This window comes from Equus asinus, chromosome 6 (genome assembly GCF_041296235.1).
Source record: "Equus asinus isolate D_3611 breed Donkey chromosome 6, EquAss-T2T_v2, whole genome shotgun sequence".
Classification (NCBI taxonomy): domain Eukaryota; kingdom Metazoa; phylum Chordata; class Mammalia; order Perissodactyla; family Equidae; genus Equus; species Equus asinus.
In genome coordinates this window covers 81,155,692-81,178,219 of record NC_091795.1, presented here as the reverse complement: position 1 = coordinate 81,178,219, position 22,528 = coordinate 81,155,692, and the positions used below count along the sequence as shown (strand labels likewise).

Sequence of the window (22,528 nt, the reverse complement as noted above, 5' to 3'; positions counted from 1 at the left end):
CCACATTCCCATTGCACCCTGATCAGTAATGTTCTAGATTGTGGCTCCTCTATCAGCCTGGGTCCAGGAGGGAAGATGTCTCAGGTCAGATCCCCAGGTGACTTGCAGTGAAGATGTAGTGTAAGTGAAAAATAAAATTTTGTTGATTTACGCCATTGAGATTTTGATGTTATTTGCAATTCCACCCTAACCTAGCCCATTGTGAAAGATATACACATTTTAAAGGCTCCTGATATATATTATCCAATTGCCCAATAGGGAATAAATGGAAGATATCCTCTATATGGATGCTAAAATATCGCTGGAATAAATAAGAACCATGATGCCACTTAAGCTGATGTCCACATGCGATTCCATATAAAACTGATACCTATTTCCACTGCACATCGCAGGCGACGCCCATGGGGATGGTGTGACCACAGCCCTGCTGCTGACCCTGAGAGCATTCGGCTGAGAGACACCTGAGGGCACAGTCACAATTCTGAGTCTGTATAATGTCTGGCTGGAGCTGCTCGTTGGGAGAAATGGTTCTATTGTTTAAGTCACATGGCCCGTAAGTTGTCTGATCCTTAATATTGCAAAAGACAGTCTGAAGGAGAACAGTAACCACAGTTTGAACACAACGTTGAACTCTATCTCTGGAAATTATTTAGTGATTGTGAGTGAAATGAAAGACAGCTCCAAATAAATCAAGTGGTTATGTATGTTCAATGCAAGTAATAAACCTGAAATAAAGAGGTCGTGAAAGAATTTCTTTTATCAAAGAAACAGGCTGAATGAGGACACAGGGTGGTACTCTCCCTGGCGCCCTATGAGGTATGAGGGGGCAAGCTGGCTGCACCCCGCTGTGGAGTACCTGCCACCCCCAGGGCCCGACAGGCCTTTACCCCAGAGGGGCCCAGCTTTGCTGGGAGGCCTGGCTGCTCCGTCCCCTGGGCAGCAAAACGCCTGCTTGGACAATGTTCCTAAATCAGAATATTGGGGGCCGGCAGGGCCTCGATACCAAGCCCCATTCCCTCATTTGTAAAGTTTGAACTGGCTTTTAATTATCGAATAAATGCCTCTCCACTGTATAAATCTTTGGAAAACATTTAGAAAGCAGGGAAACAAAATCACCTCTTCCATGACCCAGACAAACACTTTTAACATTAGAGCATGTTTCCCTTGATTGTTCCTTTTCTTACAGTTCATTGGGTCATTTGTGAAATGTTATAGCCTGGGGCCGGGTGGTTAAGTTCCCCTGCTCCCCTTCGGAGGCCCGGGGTTTGCCGGTTGGGATCCTGGTGTGGACCTACACACTGCTCATCAAGCCATGCTGTGGTGGCATCCCATCTAGAGGAATTAGAATGACTTACATCTAGGATATACAACTACATACTGGGGCTTCGGGGAGGAAAAAACCCCCAAAACGAGGAAGATTGGCAACAGATGTTAGTTCAGGGCCAATTTTCCTCACCAAAAAAAAGAATTGTGAGTAAAAAATAAATCTGTTTAAAAAAACGTTATAGCCTGACTTTTCTACATAACACCATGAGAATTTTGTCAAATAACTACAATTCTTTTGTAGGCATCATTTCCAATGGGTACATAGTATTTCATGGTGCATTTGCCTTAGAAATGCCTAATGACAGTACAGCCCAGAGATGAGGAGATACAAATAATAATATTTATGACCACTATTTATTAAAATGTGTATCTGACACTGTGCTAAGTGCTTTATACACATCCTACATGAAGTGGGCACTATTTTTATCCCCATCTAACAACGGGAGACAATGGTATACTGGTAAATGTTTTAAAACCACTCTCCAGAAAAAAAAAAATCTTGATTCATAGCATTTGCCAATTTCTGTGGTGTAAATATTCCCATCACGGCTGATTTCAAGTTGTCAACATGACGTCACTGCACACGGAGTTAGGAAGAGATGGACAGCAGCACACCATTGTGTGGTTTTCCCACCTTACAGACACAAGAGACATAAAGAACCTCAAGAGCACAGAAAACAGTAAAACGTAATGAAATAATGGGGAAGTGACGAGTTTTAAGTATTTATTATGGTTGTTTAATATAATTTATTTGTAACTTTTTATAATGTAATTTTTAATAATGGCTGTGCTTAATAACACACTTGTGAAGTTCCTGAAATTTTGAGAATTGGTTCCTGCCCCCACTGGAAAAAGGCGAAGTAACTTGCACAGCCATTGGACTTCAAGCGCCATCCTCTGAGCCCCAGGGCCGTGTCACCTTGTCTGTGGATGTCTGCTGTAGGCCAGATACTGTGTCGGCTCCTGTGGAGAATGAAATGTGAATAGATGCAATGGGGGAGGGGTATATAAGTAAATGACCATAAGACAATATAATAAATTCTACGCTAGCGTGTGGTGTACACACTTAGAAAGGATGAGTCAGTCCTATCTCGGGAAATTAGGTGTTTTAAAGGGAGGGTGACACTTAGGCAATGATCAGCAATGGCTGCTGACATCACGAAATGGAGACAACCTGACATTGTGTGCCTCCTGAGAGAAGACCCACCTCCTCCTAGAATGTAGTTATGACGAAAAAACAGGACTCACTCTGGATTTGATTGACTACCTACATTCTACTACCAAATGCAACATATTAAACTACCCTAAGGGACTGAATCAACAAAATCCAGTCTGTGGGAAACACTACAGGACAAACATTCCAGTTTCTTCTACAAATAAATTGCAAGGAAAAGAATGCATGGATCTTATTGGGACCTTGATTCAAATAAGTTGTAAATAAATTCCCCAACAAGACAGTTGGGGAAATATGAATACTGACTAAATATTTTATGATATGGGGAAAATACTGTTCGTTTTTCAGTTGTGTAATATTACTGTAGTCATATTTTGTAAGAAAAAAAAAGTTCCTGTCTGGAGACACATATTAAAATATTTATAGATGAAATGATATCCAAGATCTGTTCAAAGTTCTGTGAGGAGGTTTATGTTCAACTGATCTTTGACAAGGATGCCAAGACGATTAAATGGGAGGAAGAATAGGCTTTTCAACAAATGGTGTTGAGACAACTGGACATCCACGTGCAGAAGCATGACGTTGGAGTCTTACCTCACACTGTACACAAGAATTACCTCAGCGGGTCATAGACCCAAATGGAAGAGCTAAAAGGAAACGTAGGAGTAAATGTGGCCTTGAGTTAGACAATAGTTTCTTAGATATGACACCAAAAGCACAGGCAAAAAAGAAAAAAAAATAGACTTCGTCAAAATTAAAAACTTTTGTGCTGCACATAATACCATCGAGTGAAAACACAACCCACAGAGCGGGAGAAAATAGCTGCAAATTCTCTCTCTGATAAAAGACTTACATCCAGAATATACAAAGAACTTTTGCAACTCAACAATAAAATGACAAATAACTGAGTTTAAAAATAGCCAAAGGATTTGAATAGACATTTCTCTAAAGAAAGTATACAAATGTCCAATAAACACATGAAAAGATACTCAGCACCATTAGTCACTAAGGAAAAGTAAATCAAAACCACAATGAAATAGCACTTCATATCCACGAGGATGGCTATAATTAAAAAGACAGACAATGTGTTGGCAAGGATGTGGAGAAATCGGAACCGTCATGTATTGCTGGCGGGAATGTTAAATGCTGCAGTCACTTTGGAAAACAGTCTGGCAGTTCTCCAAAAAGCTACACATCGAGTTACCATAGGACCTGGCAATTCTACCACCAGGTGAGAAATGAAAACATACGTTCACACAAAAACTTGTACACAAATCTTCACAGCAGCATTGTTCATGATGCCAAAAAAGTAGAAACAACCCAAATGTTCATCAACTTGTTAGTGAATAAATAAAACGTGATATACCCCTACACTGGACTGTTCCTCAGTGGTAAAAGGAACGAAGCACTGATACACGCTACAACACGGGTGAACCTTGAAATTTACGCTAAATGAGAGAAGCCAGTCACAGAAGGCCACATATTTGATTATTCTAGTCATATGAAAATGTACGAAATCAGCAAATTTATAGAGGCAGGAAGTAGCCCGGTTGTTGTGTACAGATAGAGGGCGGGCTGGGGAGAGGGACTGACTGCTAACCGGGACAGACTTTCTTTCAGGGAGGGAGGAACATGTTTGAGAATTAGATCATGGTGATGGTTGCACAAGACAGAGAATTTACTAAAAACAGTGAATCGTATACTTTAAGTGGATGAGTTGTATAGTATGTGAATTATATCTCGATAAAGTTGATGTTTAAAAAAAAAACTTCTATGAGAAGGGGAAGTAAACAGAAATAAGATCAGCCATGGACTGATAACTGCTGAAGATGGGAGATGAGTACATAGGGATTCATAATATTGTTATCTCTACTTTTGTTTACATTTAGAATTTCCTGAAAGAAAAATTGGATACCTAGAGGTGTTTGCTCAAGTCCTTTCTGGCCTCTCCCTGTTCATGGGCTCAGAGAAGGCCATCTGTCCCCTAGATGGGGTGGGGGGTGGGGTGGGGGTTGTTTTACACACAACCCGAGCCACTGCTGGCATCTTCCACCATCTTTCTACTCCATTGACCACTCTGCCCACTCACGAGCAACTGGCCAACCTCTGCCACAGCCTGGCCTCTGGGCCAACAGTGCACCTCTGCCAGGGCTATGGCCCCCTCCTCCAGACCACTGACCTCTTGTGTGTCTTCCCCTCCAGCCAGTAGGGAACCACCTTCTACTTGTCACTACCAATCCTGTTGGAGGTGGAAACCACAGCAGAACAGCTGAGATCCCAGTGACACACTCTTTGTTTTTTTTTCCTGAGGAAGATTAGTCCTGAGCTAACTGCTGCCAATCCTCCTCATTTTCCTGAGGAAGACTGATCCTGAGGCATACCATGCCCATCTTCCTCTACTTTACATGTGGGACGCCTACCACAGCATGGCTTTTGCCCAGTGGTGCCATGTCTGCACCCGGGATGCGAACTGGCGAACCCTGGGCCGCTGAGAAGTGGAACGTGCGAACTTAACTGCTGCGCCACCGGGCCGGCCCCCCAGTGACCCACTCTTGCCTCTGCCCCTCAGCCCTCTCTTTCCCCCATACAGACTCCCTCAAGCGGGAAGCTCAGGCGCACCCTCATGCACACTTAGGCCCCCTGACTCTTTCCTTTCCAGACCCAGCTGCTCAGTCTGGCCTCAATGCTGAACATCCTCCTTCCTCATGGTGCTTCCTGGCTCTCTGTCCTGCCAGCCATTCTCCAGCAATCCCAGCCCAAGCACCGCTCTCAGCGGTTCTGACTCTCAGTGAAGATGAGTTCCCTCCTGTGTGGCTCCTGAGCCCCAGGCAAATCAAGCGATGAATGTGTCTGGGCACTTGTGTCAGGTCCCTGGAGATTTGTGAACAGTTAAAAAGCCCTGGAGAAGCTCTGGAATATTCTACAACAGTTAGGAGTGGGTCTAACCAATTAGGTGGCTCTGCCTGATGTCTCACACCTGTGTGGTCCCTGGCTCAGCCGAAATCCAGTGGTAAAGGGATTTTGGTATGAAATGAAGGGTGGCCTGGGGGAGAGAAGATCGGAGGAGGAAGTGAAGCCAGGTTGGGACAGCAGGGTTGACACATGTGGAAGCAGAATTACAAGGACTTGGTGACCAGTTGCATGTACGGGTTAGAAGATTTCCAGATTGGGGGACCAGGTGAAAGGCGATATCTTTAGCTGGGATAGAAAATAAAAGAGGACCAAATTCAAGTGCGATCGTTGAAGTGAACTCTCTGTGACTGCCTCGGTGCGGGTGGAGGGGCATAGCTGGAAACTGGGCTCCGGAGCTGAGGTGAGCCGGAGACGCTGACTAGGAGAAACCGCTGTAGATGCGGCGCCTACGTCCAGGGCACAGAGGCGTCTCTCAGAGGTCGGGTGGCCATGGGGCCCAGCCTGGGTTTACATCTGCTGTCCTAGTATCTGGTTTATGCTTGTTGTCCCAGTTAACACCTCCTTCACTCTCAAGAGTGTCCCAGTTTGGATGACAAATTATATGGTCACCCACTCAAGAGAGAGACCGCAGGAGAGGGAAAGAAAATTGACTCTAAGTCAGGCCCTTCCTTTTTCAATCATTTGCCTCTCCCCGCCTCCCCATCCTCCTACCTCAGACCCTCCATTCCTTCCTCAGACTCCTATATTTTCACCTTTCTCTGTCCTTCCCTTCTGCCACGTTTCTCTCTCCCACGTTTCTAGAGAAGAACCCAGCCTCACCCCACAGACCCAAGTGAGCCTGTCCATCTGGGTTACCCGGAGTCAGACCTCTGTGGTGGCTGAAGGAAGAGAAAGCCTGAGGGCTGGCCACCCAGCCTTCCCCAGGGGACGGGGGTGAGGAATTCTGTGTGCTGGGCCAGGGTGGGTTGTGGAGTTGGCACTGGCTGGAGGCAGGAGGCCTGCGTTCTAATCACAGCCCCGCTTCTTCCCTGCTGTGTGACCTTGGAGCAAAGCGTTTCTGCTCTTGGAGTCTGCGTTTCTTTCCTCTGCAAAAGCTGGAGATGGAACAAGTGATCTGAAATGTCTCTTCCTGCTGAGAAGTTCAGCTCATCTCATCTGGTGCCGTTTCTCTTGGCGTTCAGGTCATACGATGGGGGTGTCAGTCATCTGGGAAGAGACGGTTTTGTCTGTAGGTGTGTGAGGGTCTCACTGAGGTAGCCGCTGAAGCCCAGAGTCCTTTAAGGACCGGCCTGGGGGCGAAGGCTCACTTCTTGGCGGCCAGATGGCCCCTCGACAGGCCTGCACTAGCCCCTGATCACCTGCAGAAGGCGCTGCAGACCCATCTGGGGCGAAGGGAGCCCTCCGGCCGGGAGGCCCGCCAGAGGCCACCGCAGCTTCTGGGAAGGGCTTCCCAAGAGAAGCTCCGGAGTAGGAGCCGGAGGGGTTGGAAGGAGGAGGTGAGGAGAGCAGAAAAGGAAGAGCGAATGAGGAGAAGGTAATGACAGAAGGGACCGCTTGAGAGAGAGAATGAGAGGGAGGGAGAGAGAGAGAGAGAGAGTGAGAGAGAGAGGACTCCACCGCCGGTTACGTGCCAGAACCTCAGGGTCCTCATGTGCAGGATGAGAGCGACCACGTACCGTGTGCCGTGTACATGCTGCAGCTACGGCTCACAGGACTTGTGACAATCGGTAAGAGGGTGCTGGGAATTTGGGAAGTGCTCCATAGTGGGGGCCGAGAGGGTGGTATTAGGTTGCAGTGACAACCAGGGACGGCAGTAGGATTCGTAGTTAAACACGGGTTAGAGTCCAGGCTGCCACTTGACCTCTCTGAGCCTCACCAGTTAATGGGGTGAATGAGGCGGTCTCGCTGGGCTGTGTGAAGCCGGAGGTGACAAACGTCGTAGAGGTAGCGACCGCTGCTGAAATCGCAGCACTGAGTCGAGGCAGGAGCTTTGGGAAGCGGAGGAGGACCGCGCGGGGCGGGCGGCGACTCCCGGAGGCCAGGCACGAGCCGGCGAGGAGGCGCCGCTCCGCGGGGAAGGGAGTCTCGACACGCTCGCGGCGAGGGACGGGGGCGGGGGGGCGCGGAGGCCGACCCCCACCCCGACTCTGCAGATCCCGCTTCGCGTCGGCCTCGGTCCCCGGCTGTCACCTGGCGCTCGGGGCGAGGCGCGCGAGCCGGCCGGCGGGGAGGCGGGCCTTGGCGGCGGCGCGGGCCGGGGGTGGGGCGAGGGGCGGGGGCCGGCGCCCCGCGGGGAGACCGGCCACGTGACGGCCGCAGCCTGGGCCGGGCGGCCAGGCGGGGAGCGCCGCGGCGGCCCCAGGAGGTGGCGGCGGGCCCGGGAGCCCGGGCCGCGCGGGACTGGCCGTCGGGGCCCCGGACGGCGGCCCCGGGGGCGCCCATGCCATGGAGAAGCTGGCGGCCGGGCTGGCCGGCCTGCGCTGGAGCATGGGCGCCTTCCCGCTCGACCTCATCGTCAGTCGCTGCCGCCTGCCCACGCTCGCCTGCCTCGGGCCAGGTACCGCGGGTCCCGGGAAGGGCGGCTAGGGGGTCCCTGGGCCTGCGGGCAATCGGGGACTGTCCAGGCAGGTGAGGGCGGGGCGGGGAGGATGTGGCCCTGCCCTCCCGCTCCCCAGCTGGCACCCCGCACAGCTCCTGGCCCGCCTCTCGCGGAGACCCGGGGCCCATGAGCCGAGGGTGCGTCTCCTCCTGGGCCCCGCGGACGGGAACAGGGACCGAAACCCGGGACAGGGACTAAGGCCGGGTCCCGGACAGTTTTCCGGCCCAGCTGGAGCCCGGAGCGCGGCCGAGCCAGCCCGCCCGCCCCGTCGGTTCATCCCCTTCCCCCCGCCCCCCAGACCTCCCGCCCGGGCCGCGCCCCCCTCCGTCCCTTTGTCTCCGGCCTCTCACCTAGATCCTCCTGCATCCCTTGGGCATCGAACTGTCTTCCCACCGCCGTGGCCCCCTGCCTCGCTCAGCCCCTCTTGGGACCCTTCTTGCACCCTCCTTTCGCGTCCCGGGGAGCAGCGTCTGGTCCCTGGGCGCGCAGGCCACCTTGGGGGGAGGCCCGAACGAGTGAGTCCTCCCGGCGGCCGTGCCCCCAAGCCCCCGGCCCTCCCCTACATCTTGTCCCACTTCTCCTTGGGGTCCGGGATGCTCTGCTGATGGGACCCTGCTTGGGGGCCTGAGAGGGGACGCCTGGAGGCCACGAGGAGCGAGGGGACCGTTTGGGGGAAGGGGGCTGCTTGGCTGGGGGAGGGGCAGGAGCCGGGGCTGGCAGCCAGGCCGGGGGTTTTGTGTGTGAGAAGAATAGGGGTTTGGCCCGCGTTGGCACACTCGCTTCCCTGAATGCTAATGGGGCCCGCGGCCACAGGCTCCTCTCCTCTCCGCGGGGCCCAGCAGCCCCTCCTCCGACCGGCGGCGGCGAGGAGACGAATGGGCACAGCGCGCATCACAGTGTCCAGGGAGCCGGCTCCGTGGGAACGTCGGCGCCCCGGCCGTCGGCAGGAGTGCCCGGCAGCCCAGCGTCTTGCTTGGGATCGTCAGCGTGTGGTTCCGAGACTGTCCCTGTCGACAGCAGGGCTGGATGTGTCTACATGTGACTGGGACATGCTGGCCCGAGCTTCTGCCCGGCCACTTCCCACACATCCTCTTTGCATCTCCCCCTCCCGGGGTCCTGTCTGAGCTCCTCCGTCTGGGCAGGCCTCCTTTGACACCCCTCCACCCCTGTCTTGTCTCCTACTGCTCACCAGTTACAGTAGTCAGTTTATTGTCTTAACTGGCCTGCAGGCTCCTTGAGGGAGGCATCCTGCCTAATAAAGATGATGGAGGAACTGAATGAATGGATAAGTGAATGAACAACTGGGGTGATGGCCCGGCTGTCTGACTGTGATGCTGGTGGCTTTGTTCACCGTGTGAATATGTGATCACAAGTGTGTCTTGAAGGTCCCTCTGTGCCTGTGCACTTGGGAGGGGCCCCTTAGTGGGACCATGGGACTGAGTTGTGTCATTGGAGTGACAAGCCCCTGTCACTGTGGGCAGGCGGCTGTGCTGGCTCAGCTGTTGGTGACCATGGCCCATGGCTGTTGGTGTGTGCCCTGTGTAGCTGTGGCCTGTGTCTCTTGGAAAGATGTGCTGGGGCTTCTGAGAGCTCAGGAGGAGGTTCCAGAGTAGGAGAGCTTCCTCTGCCCCAGAGGGTGAGGAGTTGAGGAGGAAGACTCAGACAGGCCCTCCCCGCCCCCATGGGAGCTAGCCCCTCCTCGCAGATCCTGAACACATCCTCCTCCCCCTCCCCAAATGCATACACTTCATGGAGCCCCCCGCCATCAGGGTAAAGGTGGCAGAAATTTAGTAAGTTGTGTCTGAGGAGCCTGGGAAGGAGGCCTCCCCCACCCCCATCCGCCTACCAGCTGCAGCCGGGAGACGGTCCACTGGCCTCCTGGAAGCTGGGCCAGCCCCTCCTGCTCCCCTGGAAACCGTTGCTGGGGTTGGAGCCTCTGGGGCCCAGGCCCTTCCCAACACCTCTGCCCCAGTGCAGCTTGCCCCAGGACCAGGCCCCCCTTCTAAATCCACCCCCTCCTCCAGCCACCATCACTGTGTTCCAAAGCCTGGGAGAGCTGAGAAGAGGCTTCTTTGAGATGGGTTAGGGAGTACCTGAGACTTTCTCCCCTCCCCTCTGAGTCCCCTGAAGGCAGGGGACTGCCTGTGCGGTGGGTGAAAGAAAGGGGCTGCCCCTGAGAGAGCCAGGTGTCAGCTCCTCTGAGCCCTCCCGTTCTCCTGACCTGCGTGACCCATGGCTCTGGGGGAGCCCTCCCAGCTGGGACCCACAATGGACAGTCCCTTCTTAGCCTTCTCCGTCCCCCCAACCAAGGCCCTCCTTGCCTGGCCTCGGCACTGACTTGGGGGCTGAGAATTCTGCTGGTGTGAGTTCGGGTGGTTTGGAGGCCCAGCTCGAGTGTCTGCTGGTCAGTGGCTCTCCCTTCCTCACCCTGCCCCCAATTGGCTTGCCACTCCGTCTGTGCCAGCCCAGACACCCTCCACTCAGTGCCTCACACTTGCCTGTAATCTCTGTTCACATGTCTTCCACCTCCCTTGGGCTGAAGGGCTCCCGGAGGGCAGGGGCTGGGCTGGGCCGCTGGGGCCCGGGACAGCAGGCAGTCCACTGAATGATGAATGAAGGACAGTGGCTGGCTGGTTGCTGGGGCCCTGTCGGGAGCCTGAGCCCTGAGAGACGGGGCTCACTCAGCCCGAGGCCACAGCTGGCAGCCTGCCTGTCCCTCGAGCATTGCTGACCTGGACGGGGATCCTGGGGAGCTGCCCCGGGCAGGGTCTTGATGAGGAGGTGAGGAGGTCACCCTGCCTATGCTTTCTGCTCCTCCTAACGTTTTTTTTTTTCTTTCCTTCCTCTGCTATCCTCTTTGCCCCTCCCAGGGGAGTATGCTGAGGGCGTCAGTGAACGAGACATCCTGCTCATTCACTCCTGCCGCCAGTGGACAACAGTAACAGCCCACACCCTGGAGGAGGGCCACTATGTCATCGGGCCCAAGATTGACATCCCCCTGCAGTACCCAGGTGTGCCCAGCCAGGGACAGATGGCATAAAGCCGGTGGCGGGGGTGGGGTGTGGGCAGGAGGATAGAGGGTGAAGAAGTCTTGGGGGAAGCGGTTGCTGACCAGCCTTTCCTTGGAGGTGCAGGGTGTGCGAGGACATGGCTGGCAGGGTGGTGATTAGAGTTAGGGTTAGGGTTAGGGTCCAGTGGCTTTCATACTGTTCTGTGAGCCCTGGTTTTCTGGTTGCCAACCTTTGATTCACATTTTATTTTAAGATAGATTTTAAAGATTTTATTTTTTCTTTTTCTCCCCAAAGCCCCCTGGTACATGGTTGAGTATTTTTAGTTGTGGGTCCTTCTAGTTGTGGCATGTGGGATACGTCCCAGCATGGCTTGATGAGCGGTGCCATGTCCACACTTAGGACTGGAACCAGTGAGGCCCTGGCTGCTGAAGCAGAGTGCGCGAACTGAACCACTCAGCCACAGCCTGGTCCTAAGATAGATTTTAAACTAATGATTAAAAGGATATCTGGGCGCTGGCCCAGTGGCATAGCGGTTGGGTTTGAGTGCTCCGCTTCAGTGGCTGGGGGTTTACCAATTCTGATCCCTGGTGTGGACCTACCCACCGCTTATGAAGCCATGCTGTGGCAGGCATCCCACATATACAGTGGAGGAAGATAGGCAAAGATGTTAGCTCAGGGCCAGTCTTCCTCAGCAAAAAGAGGAAGATTGGCGGCAGATGTTAGCTTAGGGCTGATCTTCCTCAAAAAAAAAAAAAAAAAAGGATATCCACACTCTCAAATTGCTACAGATCAAACCCTAATCCAACTAAAGACCTGTGGTATGGACTGTGAGCTGCCTCCTTAACCCTTTTTTGCACAGACCCTCAAAGAGAACATCTCCTGCCAGGATCTTCTCAGTATTGTGCAACCAAAAACTTCAGGCACAAAGGGATGCTCAACCTGATGCATCTCTCAGCTTGAATTCTGTTTCTCCCAATTTTTGTGTTAAACTCATTTTCAGGGATTGCCTTTAAGTGAATGTTAAAATTTTAGACTTTTAAATAAGGTTATGCTACTGAACTTCAACTTTATGTCTATATTATATATGATATTGATGTCCTACATGAGATTTTGTTTGAAGAAAGGATTCTGCTGCTAAAAATAAGAAAGCCCTTTAATTTTATGATGAAACAGAGGGCCTAGGAAGGGAAGCGACCTGCCCAGGGTCACACAGGCAGCAGAGCGGAGGCTAGAACCCAGGGATCTTGTCTCCTGGGCTGGAGTCTGCTGTGCCACACCAGGAATGCACAGTTCTTGTCCCCTCTGTGGAGGGATGGGAGTCTGGCTCCATCCCAGAGATGCCCCCATGCAAGCCCAGGACCCCACGGCCTTCCAGACCCCGGGATGAGCATTTTCATCATTTCATCCTCCCTGTAACCCGGTGAGAAAGTCCTCTCGACACCATATAACTCACAAGGAAACTGAGGCTCCAGGAGCTTGTCCAGTTTTGTGTTTTTAACTGCTGATTGGGTCCCCCTGCCCCGCAAAGGTTGGGAACCCTTTGAGCTGGGAAGGTCCACAGTCCCTGCCTCACAGGTACTGCTGCGCCCCAACCCCGGGCCCTGCCTGGGTCTCCCCTGAGCCAGTGGGACAGGTCCAGGCCCTTTACAGGGCTTCTGCTCTTTACAACTGCCCCTAGAAGTTGGTACGCCCTAGTCCCCACACCCCATTTAGAAGATGAGGAAACTCTCTCAAGTGTCTTTCTGACCTGGGGTTCTGCCTGGGCCTGGAGCCCTGAGGGGGCCTGCCCAAGCTAGAAACTTCCCAGCCTCGGTGTCTGGAATTGGTCCAGGGAGAAGTCCCAGGTCTTCTTGGGATAAAAAAGCAAAGATTAGAAAAAGCCCTCACTAAGAGAAATGTGACTTCAAGGACAGCGCCATTTCAGTTGTGTCATGAAAAATCTGGGAAACCAAGGCCCAGAGCCTCCTAGGGAACTACGGGGCCAGGGGACTCCTAGCCTTTTCCCCCATCTCTTTTGGTGCCCCCTGAACGCATGTATACGGTGGTGGTCAGGGGTGACAGCTGCAGAGGTGTGGCATCCCCAGCCCCATCTTTCCGGTGGGCGGCGCCCGCCCGGACGGGGGAGGGGCAGGCCCCGCGGGCTGACGAGGGAGCTCTGAGTGCACCGCTCGGCGCTGGCTCCAGCTGATGAATTAATAATGGCGCGGGCGGCCGGCTGGCTGCGGACCCGCCGCGGGGCGGGGGGCGGGCCTCGTGACCGGGTGTCCAGGGAGCTGGGTGACCTGGCTCCTCTGAGGCCGCCCTGCCCGAGGGCCCAGGCGGCCGGGCGCCCTCCCAGTGGTGCCCTTCTCTGTGCGCCAAGCAGTATGCTTCCATTTTACAGATGGGAAAACTGAAGCCCAGAGAGATTAAATCATTTGGCCGAGGTCACACAGCTGGCGGGTGGCAGAGCTGGGATTCAACCAGGCCTGTGCGACTGCAACGTCTGTGCCTTTACCCACCGTTCTTTATGCGGCGGCTGCTCTGGGTCAGGGTCTAGGAGGAGGGGGTGAGAAAGAAGACCGCTTCGGGCTGGAAGGGACCGTCAGGGCCGCGCGAGTGCGTCCTGGGAGGGAAGGACAAAGAGGAGGGGCGGGCCAGGGTGCGGCAGGTCCCGAGAGCCGCAGGGGACCTCGGGGCTCACGTAGGGGGAGGCGGGAGAGGAAGCTGCCCCCGCAGGGCTGCAGGAGGAGGAAGAGGCTTCCAGGGGCCGCGGCATCACTCCCGGGAGGTCTCCCTTCCTTCCTCCGGGCAATAATGACCTGTGTCGGGCTCCCGGCTGCAGCGGAGGGGGTGGCGCTGGCTGCCATGGTTACATCGATCTTCCCCGCCATATCCTCCCCCGGCTTCAGCCCTGACTTGGCTCCAGCTCTCCCCACAGCGGGCAGCGGGCATTTCTCCCTGCCTGGCTGCTTGTAGTTGGGGGGTTTGTGTGTGGATATGGGGGAGGAGACGGGGGGCGGGGGAAGGGGGCTCCTCACTGCTGATGGCCGCAGGCCTGGGCCTCCTGCTCCTTGCTAGGCCCCCTCCGCAGTTCATCCCTGCTGCCCTCCAGGCTGCGGCCCCTCCCAGGCCTCTTCCCAGCAGGGTCTCAGAGTTGTTAGGGCCGGAGGAGAGACTCGCCTTCACTTTTCTCCTGGGCATTGTCCCTTCTCTTTCTTGGCTCTCATTTCTCTTCCTGCTTAGGTGCTGATGCTGCCGGCTCTACCCTTGGCCCTCTGCTCTTCACACGCTGCACTGGGGGGGGGGGGGGGTCTCAGTCTGGGTTTCTGGCCGGGCTTTGGGGGCTCCCGGGACCCCCGGCACTGTACACAAAATGTTGTGTGTGTTCATGCTAGGACTACACTTTGGGCATTTTTCTGGGAAGAGGATCCCCAAAGGGTTAGGATCCTCTGTTCTTCCTTTTCCCTTCCTTTCCATCTTACCTGCCCCACAGCTGAAGCTGCCTCCTGTGGGCTGGGGACCTTCAGTCTGTTGCTTCTGACCAGGCGTCCCCAAGCCCTGCACCCACATGCTCACTTCCCCAGGAGCACCACCTGGGGCCCTCACTTTGTAGGATTGGCCCCTGTTCCTGCCAGGTTCCCAGTTTTGGTTAAGAGCTCTGCCTTCTCCATTTCTGACCAGGCTGGTGGCCCGAGTCCCCTCCTCTCCTGCCCACCGCTCGTCAGTCACCCCAGTCTGATGAGTCTCTCTTGCACGCATCTCTTGGTCTGTTCCTTTTTGCTCTTCCCTCAGCCTCTGCCCTGGCTCTTCTCCAGAACGCCTTACTGGGTTATTTACCTGAATGGTCTCCTGTTATCTTACAGATTCAACTCAGATCTTGCTATTTCCCTGCTCAGAACACTCCAGTGGGTCTCATTTCTTATGGAATGAGGTCCTACCATATGGCCTTCACAGCCTTTCGTAACCCAGTTGCTGTCTTGTGGAGCCCGCCCCTACCTCGCCCCCGTCCCCCATGTCCTGCCCCCTGGGCACTCACCATTTTGGGCAGGCCGTCGGCCTTGGTGACTCCGGGTCTTTGCTCATGCTGTTTCTTCCACATGGAATGTCCATTCTATAAAACTGTTTTCATTCTCGAGGTCCCCTCAGACTGCTAGGCAGGTTTCCCGCAACTCAGCGGTTCTCTAGCTCTTTCCTCATGAGTCTGTTGTGGCGCTTGTCACATCTGCCATCATTGGGTGCTCACTGTCACACTGACTATGTCTGAATTTCCTTGAGGGCAGGCTGTTTTACCCAGATTTGCACCCTCTCTCAGGTCTAGCCCAGTGTCTGGCACATAGTGGGGACTCCATAAATGTTTGTGGAATGAATAATGAATGGACTATGACTGAAGCAACCACCAGGAAGACTCCAGAAGCTAAAGAGTCACCTTGTCTTCTCTTGGTCTGTTGTCCCCTCTCCTATACAAGAGTCTCTTCCTTCTCTGTAAGGCCTGAGAAGAGGCCATCATCCAGATGCCAGGGGGGTTCACAGGCTGTTTTTGTCCTCATGTAGGTAGGCACATAAAAGGGGTCATTCTTTGAAGTCTGTGTCTGCTGGGGACATCTGCTGAGCCAGCTAAAACATGGCCCTGGACTGCAGGTTGGGAAAGCCTCATCTGAGGGCAGCGGCTTTGCTGGCTCAAGTCAGAAGCCTCTGGGACAGTGGGGCAGATGTTGGACCAGGGCAGGGTCTGGGAATAGAGCTGGGGTCTGAGCGGCTGTCTCGGGGCCCCTGCTCTGCCCAGTGCATCGGTGTGGGTCAGCAACCCAAGGTGGATACAGTGGATGCCAGATCCAGGCAGGGCCCAAGATCCTCTGCTCCAGCCCCCTCAGATAAGGACCCAGATTGGGGAAGGGACTTGTCTAGGGTCACAACAAGTCAGAGTGGGGCTGGGACCAAGCTAGGAGCCAGCACCTCCAATGCCACACTGATGCCTGGTCAGAGGCCAGTTCTGTGTCCAAGTGTTTGGATGCCAGTTTGCGTGTGGGTTTCTTTGGGCAGGCAGCTGCTAGCTTCATCATGCACCCACATGCTCTCCACGGGGTGAGGGCTGGGCTCCAGTTGCTAGGATCTGTGCTTACCTCCCTGTTGAAACTCAAGCCAGCTGACCAGCCCCTTCCACCCATGCTAGTGCAAACCTGCTCTTCTGCCCACCTGAGTTCCAGGGGGGCCGGCTGAGATGAGGGTAACAAGAAGTAGGGACCGTGAGGGCTCTCGGGACACAGGCCAGGCTTCCAGCAAGCAGGCCTGCCCTAGCCTCCTGTGTTCCCTCCTGTGCAGGGAAGTTCAAGCTCCTGGAGCAGGCCCGGGATGTGCGGGAGCCAGTGAGGTACTTCAGCAGCGTGGAGGAGGTGGCCAGCGTCTTCCCTGACCGCATCTTTGTGATGGAAGCCATCACCTTCAGTGTCAAGGTCAGTCCTTCCCGCACCAGCATGGCGCCGCTGTGCTACCCCTCTCCCTGAGGGCACCACTGACACTGGTTGGAGGGTTGCCCTTAGGGTCCAAGAGGCGGACGGTGTCCATGTGGCTTCTGGCAGCCCCTCGAGGGCCTTTGGCACAATCTGGCCATGTCAGAAGAGCAGGGTGTATGACCCACTGGACAGAAGAACTTCCTGGAAAAGGTGGTGAAGCAGTAGGAAGTGTGTGTGAGGGTCACAGCTGGGACCTGGAGACCTTTCAGGGCTGCCTGTCCTAGCGTCCACTGGTAAGGGTGGTGGGAATGGGACACACAGTGCAAACAGTGCCCCTCTTGTGTACAGATAGCTCTGTACTGTTTACAAACCCTTTTTTTGTCCATCAATTCATTTCTCTTCACAATAGCCTTGTTGAATGGGTGGAGCTTTATATCGCCCAAACTGTAAAGATGATAAAAATGGCTATTTATTGAATATTTTCAAAATATGTCATTGTACATAGAGTCTGTTTAATCCTTACAGCAGCTCTTCCAAGTAAGAGTTATTACATGAAGTAACTTAAGCCCCAAAGGTAACTCATTCAAGGTTGCACAGCCCCCGCCGTGGCCTCTCCGGGATGGAATGCGGATCTCCCCGTCCGGTGCTCTGGATCTGGTCCCGGCCCTGGGAAAGCCCCAAGAGGAGGGCTGCGCTGGGTCCGGAGGGCCTCGCAGGGTTAGCTTTCCCTGGGGCCCTGGCTAAGGCCTCGCCCTGTTTCTGGGATCCCCAGGTGGTGTCGGGCGAGTTCAGCGAGGACAGCGAAGTGTACAACTTTACGCTGCACGCGGGCGACGAGCTCACTCTCATGGGCCAGGCGGAGATCCTGTGCGCCAAGACCTCCAAGGAGCGCTCGCGCTTCACCACCCTGCTGCGCAAGCTGGGCCGAGCCGGGGCGCTGGCCGGGGTGGGCGGCGGCGGCCCGGGGGGCGCGGGGGCCGCAGGCGGCGGCGGGGGCGCCAGGCCCATCAAAGGCAAGATGCCCTGCCTCATCTGCATGAATCACCGCACCAACGAGAGTCTGAGCCTGCCCTTCCAGTGCCAGGGCCGCTTCAGCACGCGCAGCCCGCTGGAACTGCAGATGCAGGAGGGCGAGCACACGGTGCGCGCCATCATCGAGCGCGTGCGGCTCCCGGTGAACGTGCTGGTGCCCAGCCGGCCGCCGCGCAACCCCTACGACCTGCACCCGGTGCGGGAGGGCCACTGCTACAAGCTGGTTAGCATCATCTCCAAGACGGTGGTGCTGGGGCTGGCGCTGCGCCGCGAGGGCCCGGCGCCGCTGCACTTCCTGCTGCTCACCGACACGCCGCGCTTCGCGCTGCCGCAGGGCCTGCTGGCCGGGGACCCGCGCGTCGAGCGCCTGGTGCGCGACAGCGCCTCCTACTGCCGCGAGCGCTTCGACCCCGACGAGTACTCCACGGCCGTGCGTGAGGCGCCCGCCGAGCTGGCCGACGACTGCGCGCCCCCGCGCCGCGCGCGCCTCTGCCTGCCCGCGCCCCCGCGCGCCCCCGCGCCCGCCCGCGTGCCCGGCTCCTCCGGCGACGGCGAGCAGGAGTACGTGAGCCCCGACTGGGCCGGCGCGCCCGAGCCCGCCGCGCCGCCCGCCGAGATCCCCTACGAGGAGCTGTGGACGCACCAGGCGCCCGAGGGCCTCGCCGAGGGCAGCGTCCGGCCGCCCCCGGGGCCCGACCTCATCTCCTTCGGGGCCGCCGGGCCGCCCCGCCTGGAGCGCGAGGCGCCGCCTCCTCCCGTGCCTCCCAAATCCGAGGCGGTGAGTGGGCGCGGCCGACGCGAGACGGCTGGGAGCCGGGGCGCTGCTCTGTGCGCTCTGTCCTCCAGGGAGCTGGCCCGCCACGGGGCAAGGTTCGGGCCTGAAAAGCAGGCTCTCCTTGGCCCAGCCTCCGTGTCTCGGCCTCCAGCCCCTGGAGTGTGTGGCAGAGGGAGGTAGAGGTATGCGGGAAGCCCAGAAGGAAAAGGGGAAGGAGACGCAGGAGGATTTCTAGTAAAGCAGACCAGGGATGGCGGCGCTGCGGGTTGTGGGACAAAAGGCCAGTGGTCCCTAGCCCCAGAGAATTTGGGATGAGCCCAGAAGAGCGTTACCCAGAAGGTTCCACAGAACAGGAGTCCTTTAAGTTGGCCAGTGAGAAGGTTCCATGGTGAAATAAATTTAGAAAATGTGTGTATGGTTTCCAGGCTTCCCCCTCCTTCTCACTTTGGAGCCACAGAGCGTGGGTATATTAAAGGCTCTGAGAAGTCCTGCACTGAGGAAACCTGTTTATCTGTGTTCAGTGCAGAATTTCCCAACCATACCTGTCCCAGAATATGGACAACACCTGTTAACATCCGATGGCATCCACTCTATTTGACCTATAAGGAAGGGATCCAGATGGCAGATATTTTTCCTTCTTTTTCTCTGCCCACCATACCTTTTTCCTCTTCTTTTTCTCCTTTTCCTTGAGGAGGGGATGGTCTTCTTATCTGATTGTTTTTGATCTCCTTTCGTATTCTTTTTCTTACGTTCATGATGGATTTCCAAGGCCACAGGAGACAGTGTTGGTGTTGTGGGTTCTCCATGAGTGAAACAGGCTGGAGAGACTGGAAGGAGTTGGGGAGTGGGGGGCTGGGTGAGGAGTGGGGTGTAGGGCAAGGCAGCCTCTTGGCAAAGTGGGGCAGAGTGTCAGTCCCAGACACCCCCCTGCCCAGCTGCTTAGGAAAGGGAAGATAAGGAGTGTCATCTGCCTGGGGACGGGGTGAGTCATGGCCCTCTGCTTGCAGGTGAAGGAGGAGTGCCGCCTGCTCAATGCCCCTCCTGTGCCTCCCCGGGGTGGCAATGGCAGCGGCTGGCTCTCGGGCAGCCCCCCGGTGCCCCCGCGCTTCCCTAAGCTGCAGCCTGTCCACTCTCCCAGCTCCAGCCTCTCCTACTACTCCTCTGGCCTCCAGGATGGGTGAGTCCCTTCCTTCTCTTGGTTCTGGGTCCTCCCAAGGTGGACTGAGGCAGGGGAGGGTGGGGAGGGCACCAGTGCTGAGGAGGAGGAAGACTGCTGGCCTGGGGCTTCAGAGGGTACAGGTCTCTGAGCAGGAGCCGAGGCTTTGGGGTCTGGCGTCTGGGGGCCTGGGGCCCAGTTCCTTGCTCTCCACCTTCCTGCTGCAGTTTGCCCCTTTCCTAAAGGATGCGGATCGAATGGGAGCATTGCTTTGGTTTCCTCCAGACTGGGATCTGCCACAGGATGGCGTGCTCCCTGCTATTTTAAAATGTTTATGTAACTCAGTTTAGTTTAATTTTTCCTGGGGTGGGGGATGCCAGAAGAAAGAATAGGGCAATCCCAGAGGGTCTCAGGCCTTGGGGGCTGGGGTACAGGCCAGTGTTGCTTGGCAGCTTCTCTGACCTGGCAGAGCAGTGGTTGTGTCGTGTGTGTGACCTTGTTGCATCTCCCTCTTGCTCGGCCTTACCCTTCTGTGCATGTCTGTCTCTGCCCACAGGGCAGGTTCGCGCAGTGGCAGTGGCTCTCCGTCACCAGATGCCTACTCCCTCTATTGCTACCCATGCACCTGGGCAGACTGCAAGGTGGGCGAGTCTTCCAGCCGCCCACCCCCGGGACCCTTGCCCTCAACCACACAGCCCAGCCAGGCCTCCCGGGCCCTCGCAGAGCCCCTGAGCAGTCGAGCTGCCTCCCTCTTGGGGGCTGACACCCCTGTCAAGGCCTACCACAGCTGCCTGCCTCTGTTCAAGCCCTCTCACCCCCAGAAACGCTTTGCTCCGTTTGGAGCTCTCAATCCCTTTTCCGGGCCTGCCTACCCCTCAGGCCCTTCAGCGGCTTCCTCTTCTGGGCCCACAGCCACCTCGGGTCCCCTGACTACCTCCAGCCCTGCTTATTCCCCAGGCCCAGGCTCGCCAGGCCAGGCCTATTCAGCTGCTCCCACCTCTTCCTGCCCCACCTCCTCCTCCTCTTCCTCTGAGTGGCAGGAAGCAGCCCCGGAGCCCTTCGATCCCTTTGAGCTGGGGCAGGGCAGCTCCCCGGAGCCTGAGCTGCTGCGCTGTCAGGAGCCCAGAGCTATGGGGGCATCCGGGCCTGGACCCTGCCTTTCGCCACTTGGACCCTCCAAGGCCTTTGAGCCCGAAGGTTTGGTGCTGCGGCAGGTTCCTGCCCCACTGTCACCAGTGGCCCTGCAGGGGCCCGAGGCAGGCGGAGCACGACTCCTTCTCACCCAAGGGCGCCTAGAAGGGCCTCCTGCCAGTCCCCGGGATGGGGCGACAGGCTGGGGAGGCCGGGATGCCTCCCCCTGGCAGCCCCCTGCTGACCTGTCTGCACTCTCCCTGGAGGAGGTCTCTCGAAGTCTGCGTTTCATTGGGCTCTCAGAGGATGTGGTGAGCTTCTTTGCCCGAGAACGCATCGATGGCAGCATCTTCGTGCAGCTCAGTGAGGACATCTTGGCAGACGACTTCCACCTCACCAAGCTGCAGGTCAAGAAGATCATGCAGTTCATCAAAGGCTGGCGGCCCAAGATCTGACCTTCCCAGCTTGTAGCTGCACAACTGGGATGCTGGCACAGAGGCCCTGGGGGCCAGCCCTGGCTCTGCAGGGGGACAGCACCCCCAGAGGAGGGTCCTGCCTGTGGGGAGAATCTATGCCAAGACTGAGGCTGCTAGGCAGCCACTCAGAGTGAGTCCAAGGGAGACACACTTGGAAATGGAGTCCTCTGGGGCCGGATGCCTGCATGGGGACGTCTTGCCTTTGAGTGTGTAGAGGACGTGGAGAGGGGGCTGGAGGCACCAGTGCCACCCTGGCCTGGTGACACGTTGCTGCGATTCCCATGAGGGGAGTCAAAAGACCTGACACCTTCCCGTGCCCCGCTACAGAGCTTCACAGACATCTTGCACTTCTCAAGCGTGTAGGTTCAGGTTAAAGGGAAGGAGGTGGCCTGTAATTTAAGCACAAATTCCCAAGTGCCCTCTCTCCTCTGTGCTATGTGGGCTTTTGGCTAAGCTGCCCCAGAGTCGGTGTGCCGATTTCTCTGTCTCTGGGATGCCCTTCCTTCCCCCGCTCTGCTCCACCACATGCCTTGCCACTGCACCTCAGAGGCACCTCTGGGTTCTGGCTCGTGGGTGACGACTTTGGAAGAGCTCTGCTGTTGACCTGCTTGCCTGGTTAGGGAGGCAGATGCCCCCTGGCGTCTCTAATGCCCTGGCCCTGCCCTGAGCTCCCTGCAGCTAGCCCTCCATCCTGCCGGCTTGGGTCCTGTCTGCGAAGACTCTGTCTGTGGAAGAGCAGGTAGATTGAGGTCCTTCATTCAGAGGCAAGTGGCCTTCAATCACTGCCACTTCCACCGGTCTCCCACCCCCATCATTTGACTCCGGCCAACACTGGGTGTGTCCTTCTCTGGTTTTCTGTCACTGGCACAGGTAGGACGGGTGAGAAAGCAAGCACAGTAGCTTGGGAAAACCTGCCTTTTCCACCTCCTCCTAGAGCTCAGTCCTCCTGTGCTTGTTCACTGTTTCCACTCAGGTCTGTGTGGCCTAGATCTTGAGCCTGGAGATCTGCTTGGCACCAACCAGAGCAGGCTGGCCAATGAATACAACCACCCGTCCCCCGGTGCTGTTCCCTACTCACCCACCCAGAGCCACACTGATTCTTCTGCTTGTGCCCACTGGCATCAGGCCTGAGGCACCAGCCTTCTCTCCTGCCTTACCTAGCCTACCTAGATATTTATTTTCTCCATTCTTCTGTCCTGAGTAGCGAAGCCATGCTGGAGCTCATGCCCCAGGCAGGCTGCCTCTGCTCTGAGGGAAGGGGAGTCAGGAAGTAGAGCACAGAAACTGTGACACTGAGACATTTGGTTTCCTTGCCAGTCACTTAATGAATCCTTGAGGACTAGGGAAATAAATGCTAGACCACTGAAGAATAGTGCAAGTGGAATTCTGGGCGTCAGCTCCTTTCTTCTTTTGGAGGCCATGGGGACCGACAGGCATAACGTATATGCTCCGGGCGGAAGGTCTTTGGAATGGTTTGTGCACGCAGCTCGTTCGTATGTTCCA

General features: G+C 56.0%; 1 protein-coding gene and 1 long non-coding RNA gene across 6 annotated transcripts; one reads left to right on the top strand and one right to left on the bottom strand.

Annotated features, from left to right (window-relative positions):
* Positions 1–2,024: 2,024 nt before the first annotated feature.
* LOC123286497 (uncharacterized) lies at positions 2,025–8,754 on the bottom strand. Of its 3 annotated transcripts, none has more exons than XR_006528915.2 (3): positions 8,363–8,754; positions 6,454–6,619; positions 2,025–2,289 (listed from the first exon to the last, which is right to left on the bottom strand). It is a non-coding gene; the product is annotated as an uncharacterized lncRNA (long non-coding RNA). The 3 variants fall into 3 exon arrangements; XR_011504130.1 differs by having other exon boundaries at positions 2,045–2,289; positions 6,281–6,619; positions 8,363–8,661; XR_011504131.1 differs by having other exon boundaries at positions 2,045–2,289; positions 6,269–6,619; positions 8,363–8,602.
* On the top strand, positions 6,990–22,407 carry GAREM2 (GRB2 associated regulator of MAPK1 subtype 2). Of its 3 annotated transcripts, none has more exons than XM_070512432.1 (6): positions 6,990–7,140; positions 10,883–11,023; positions 16,325–16,455; positions 17,228–18,265; positions 19,270–19,439; positions 19,975–22,407. In XM_070512432.1, exons 1-6 carry the CDS (start codon positions 7,104–7,106, stop codon positions 21,002–21,004), a joined length of 2,547 nt encoding a protein of 848 aa, XP_070368533.1. In that variant the 5' UTR covers positions 6,990–7,103; the 3' UTR covers positions 21,005–22,407. The 3 variants fall into 3 exon arrangements, with proteins under 3 accessions (XP_070368533.1, XP_044628018.1, XP_070368534.1); XM_044772083.2 differs by lacking the exon at positions 6,990–7,140 and adding an exon at positions 7,727–7,970; XM_070512433.1 differs by lacking the exon at positions 6,990–7,140 and having other exon boundaries at positions 10,891–11,025.
* The last annotated feature ends 121 nt before the right edge of the window (positions 22,408–22,528 follow it).

Bases quoted from the DNA above. Each gene is read 5' to 3' on its own strand.
- GAREM2 (XM_044772083.2), top strand. From the start codon at position 7,859: ATGGAGAAGCTGGCGGCCGGGCTGGCCGGCCTGCGCTGGAGCATGGGC. The intron at 16,456-17,227 runs GTCAGTCCTTCC...TGGGATCCCCAG, and splicing joins CCATCACCTTCAGTGTCAAG to GTGGTGTCGGGCGAGTTCAG. The intron at 18,266-19,269 runs GTGAGTGGGCGC...CTCTGCTTGCAG, and splicing joins TGCCTCCCAAATCCGAGGCG to GTGAAGGAGGAGTGCCGCCT.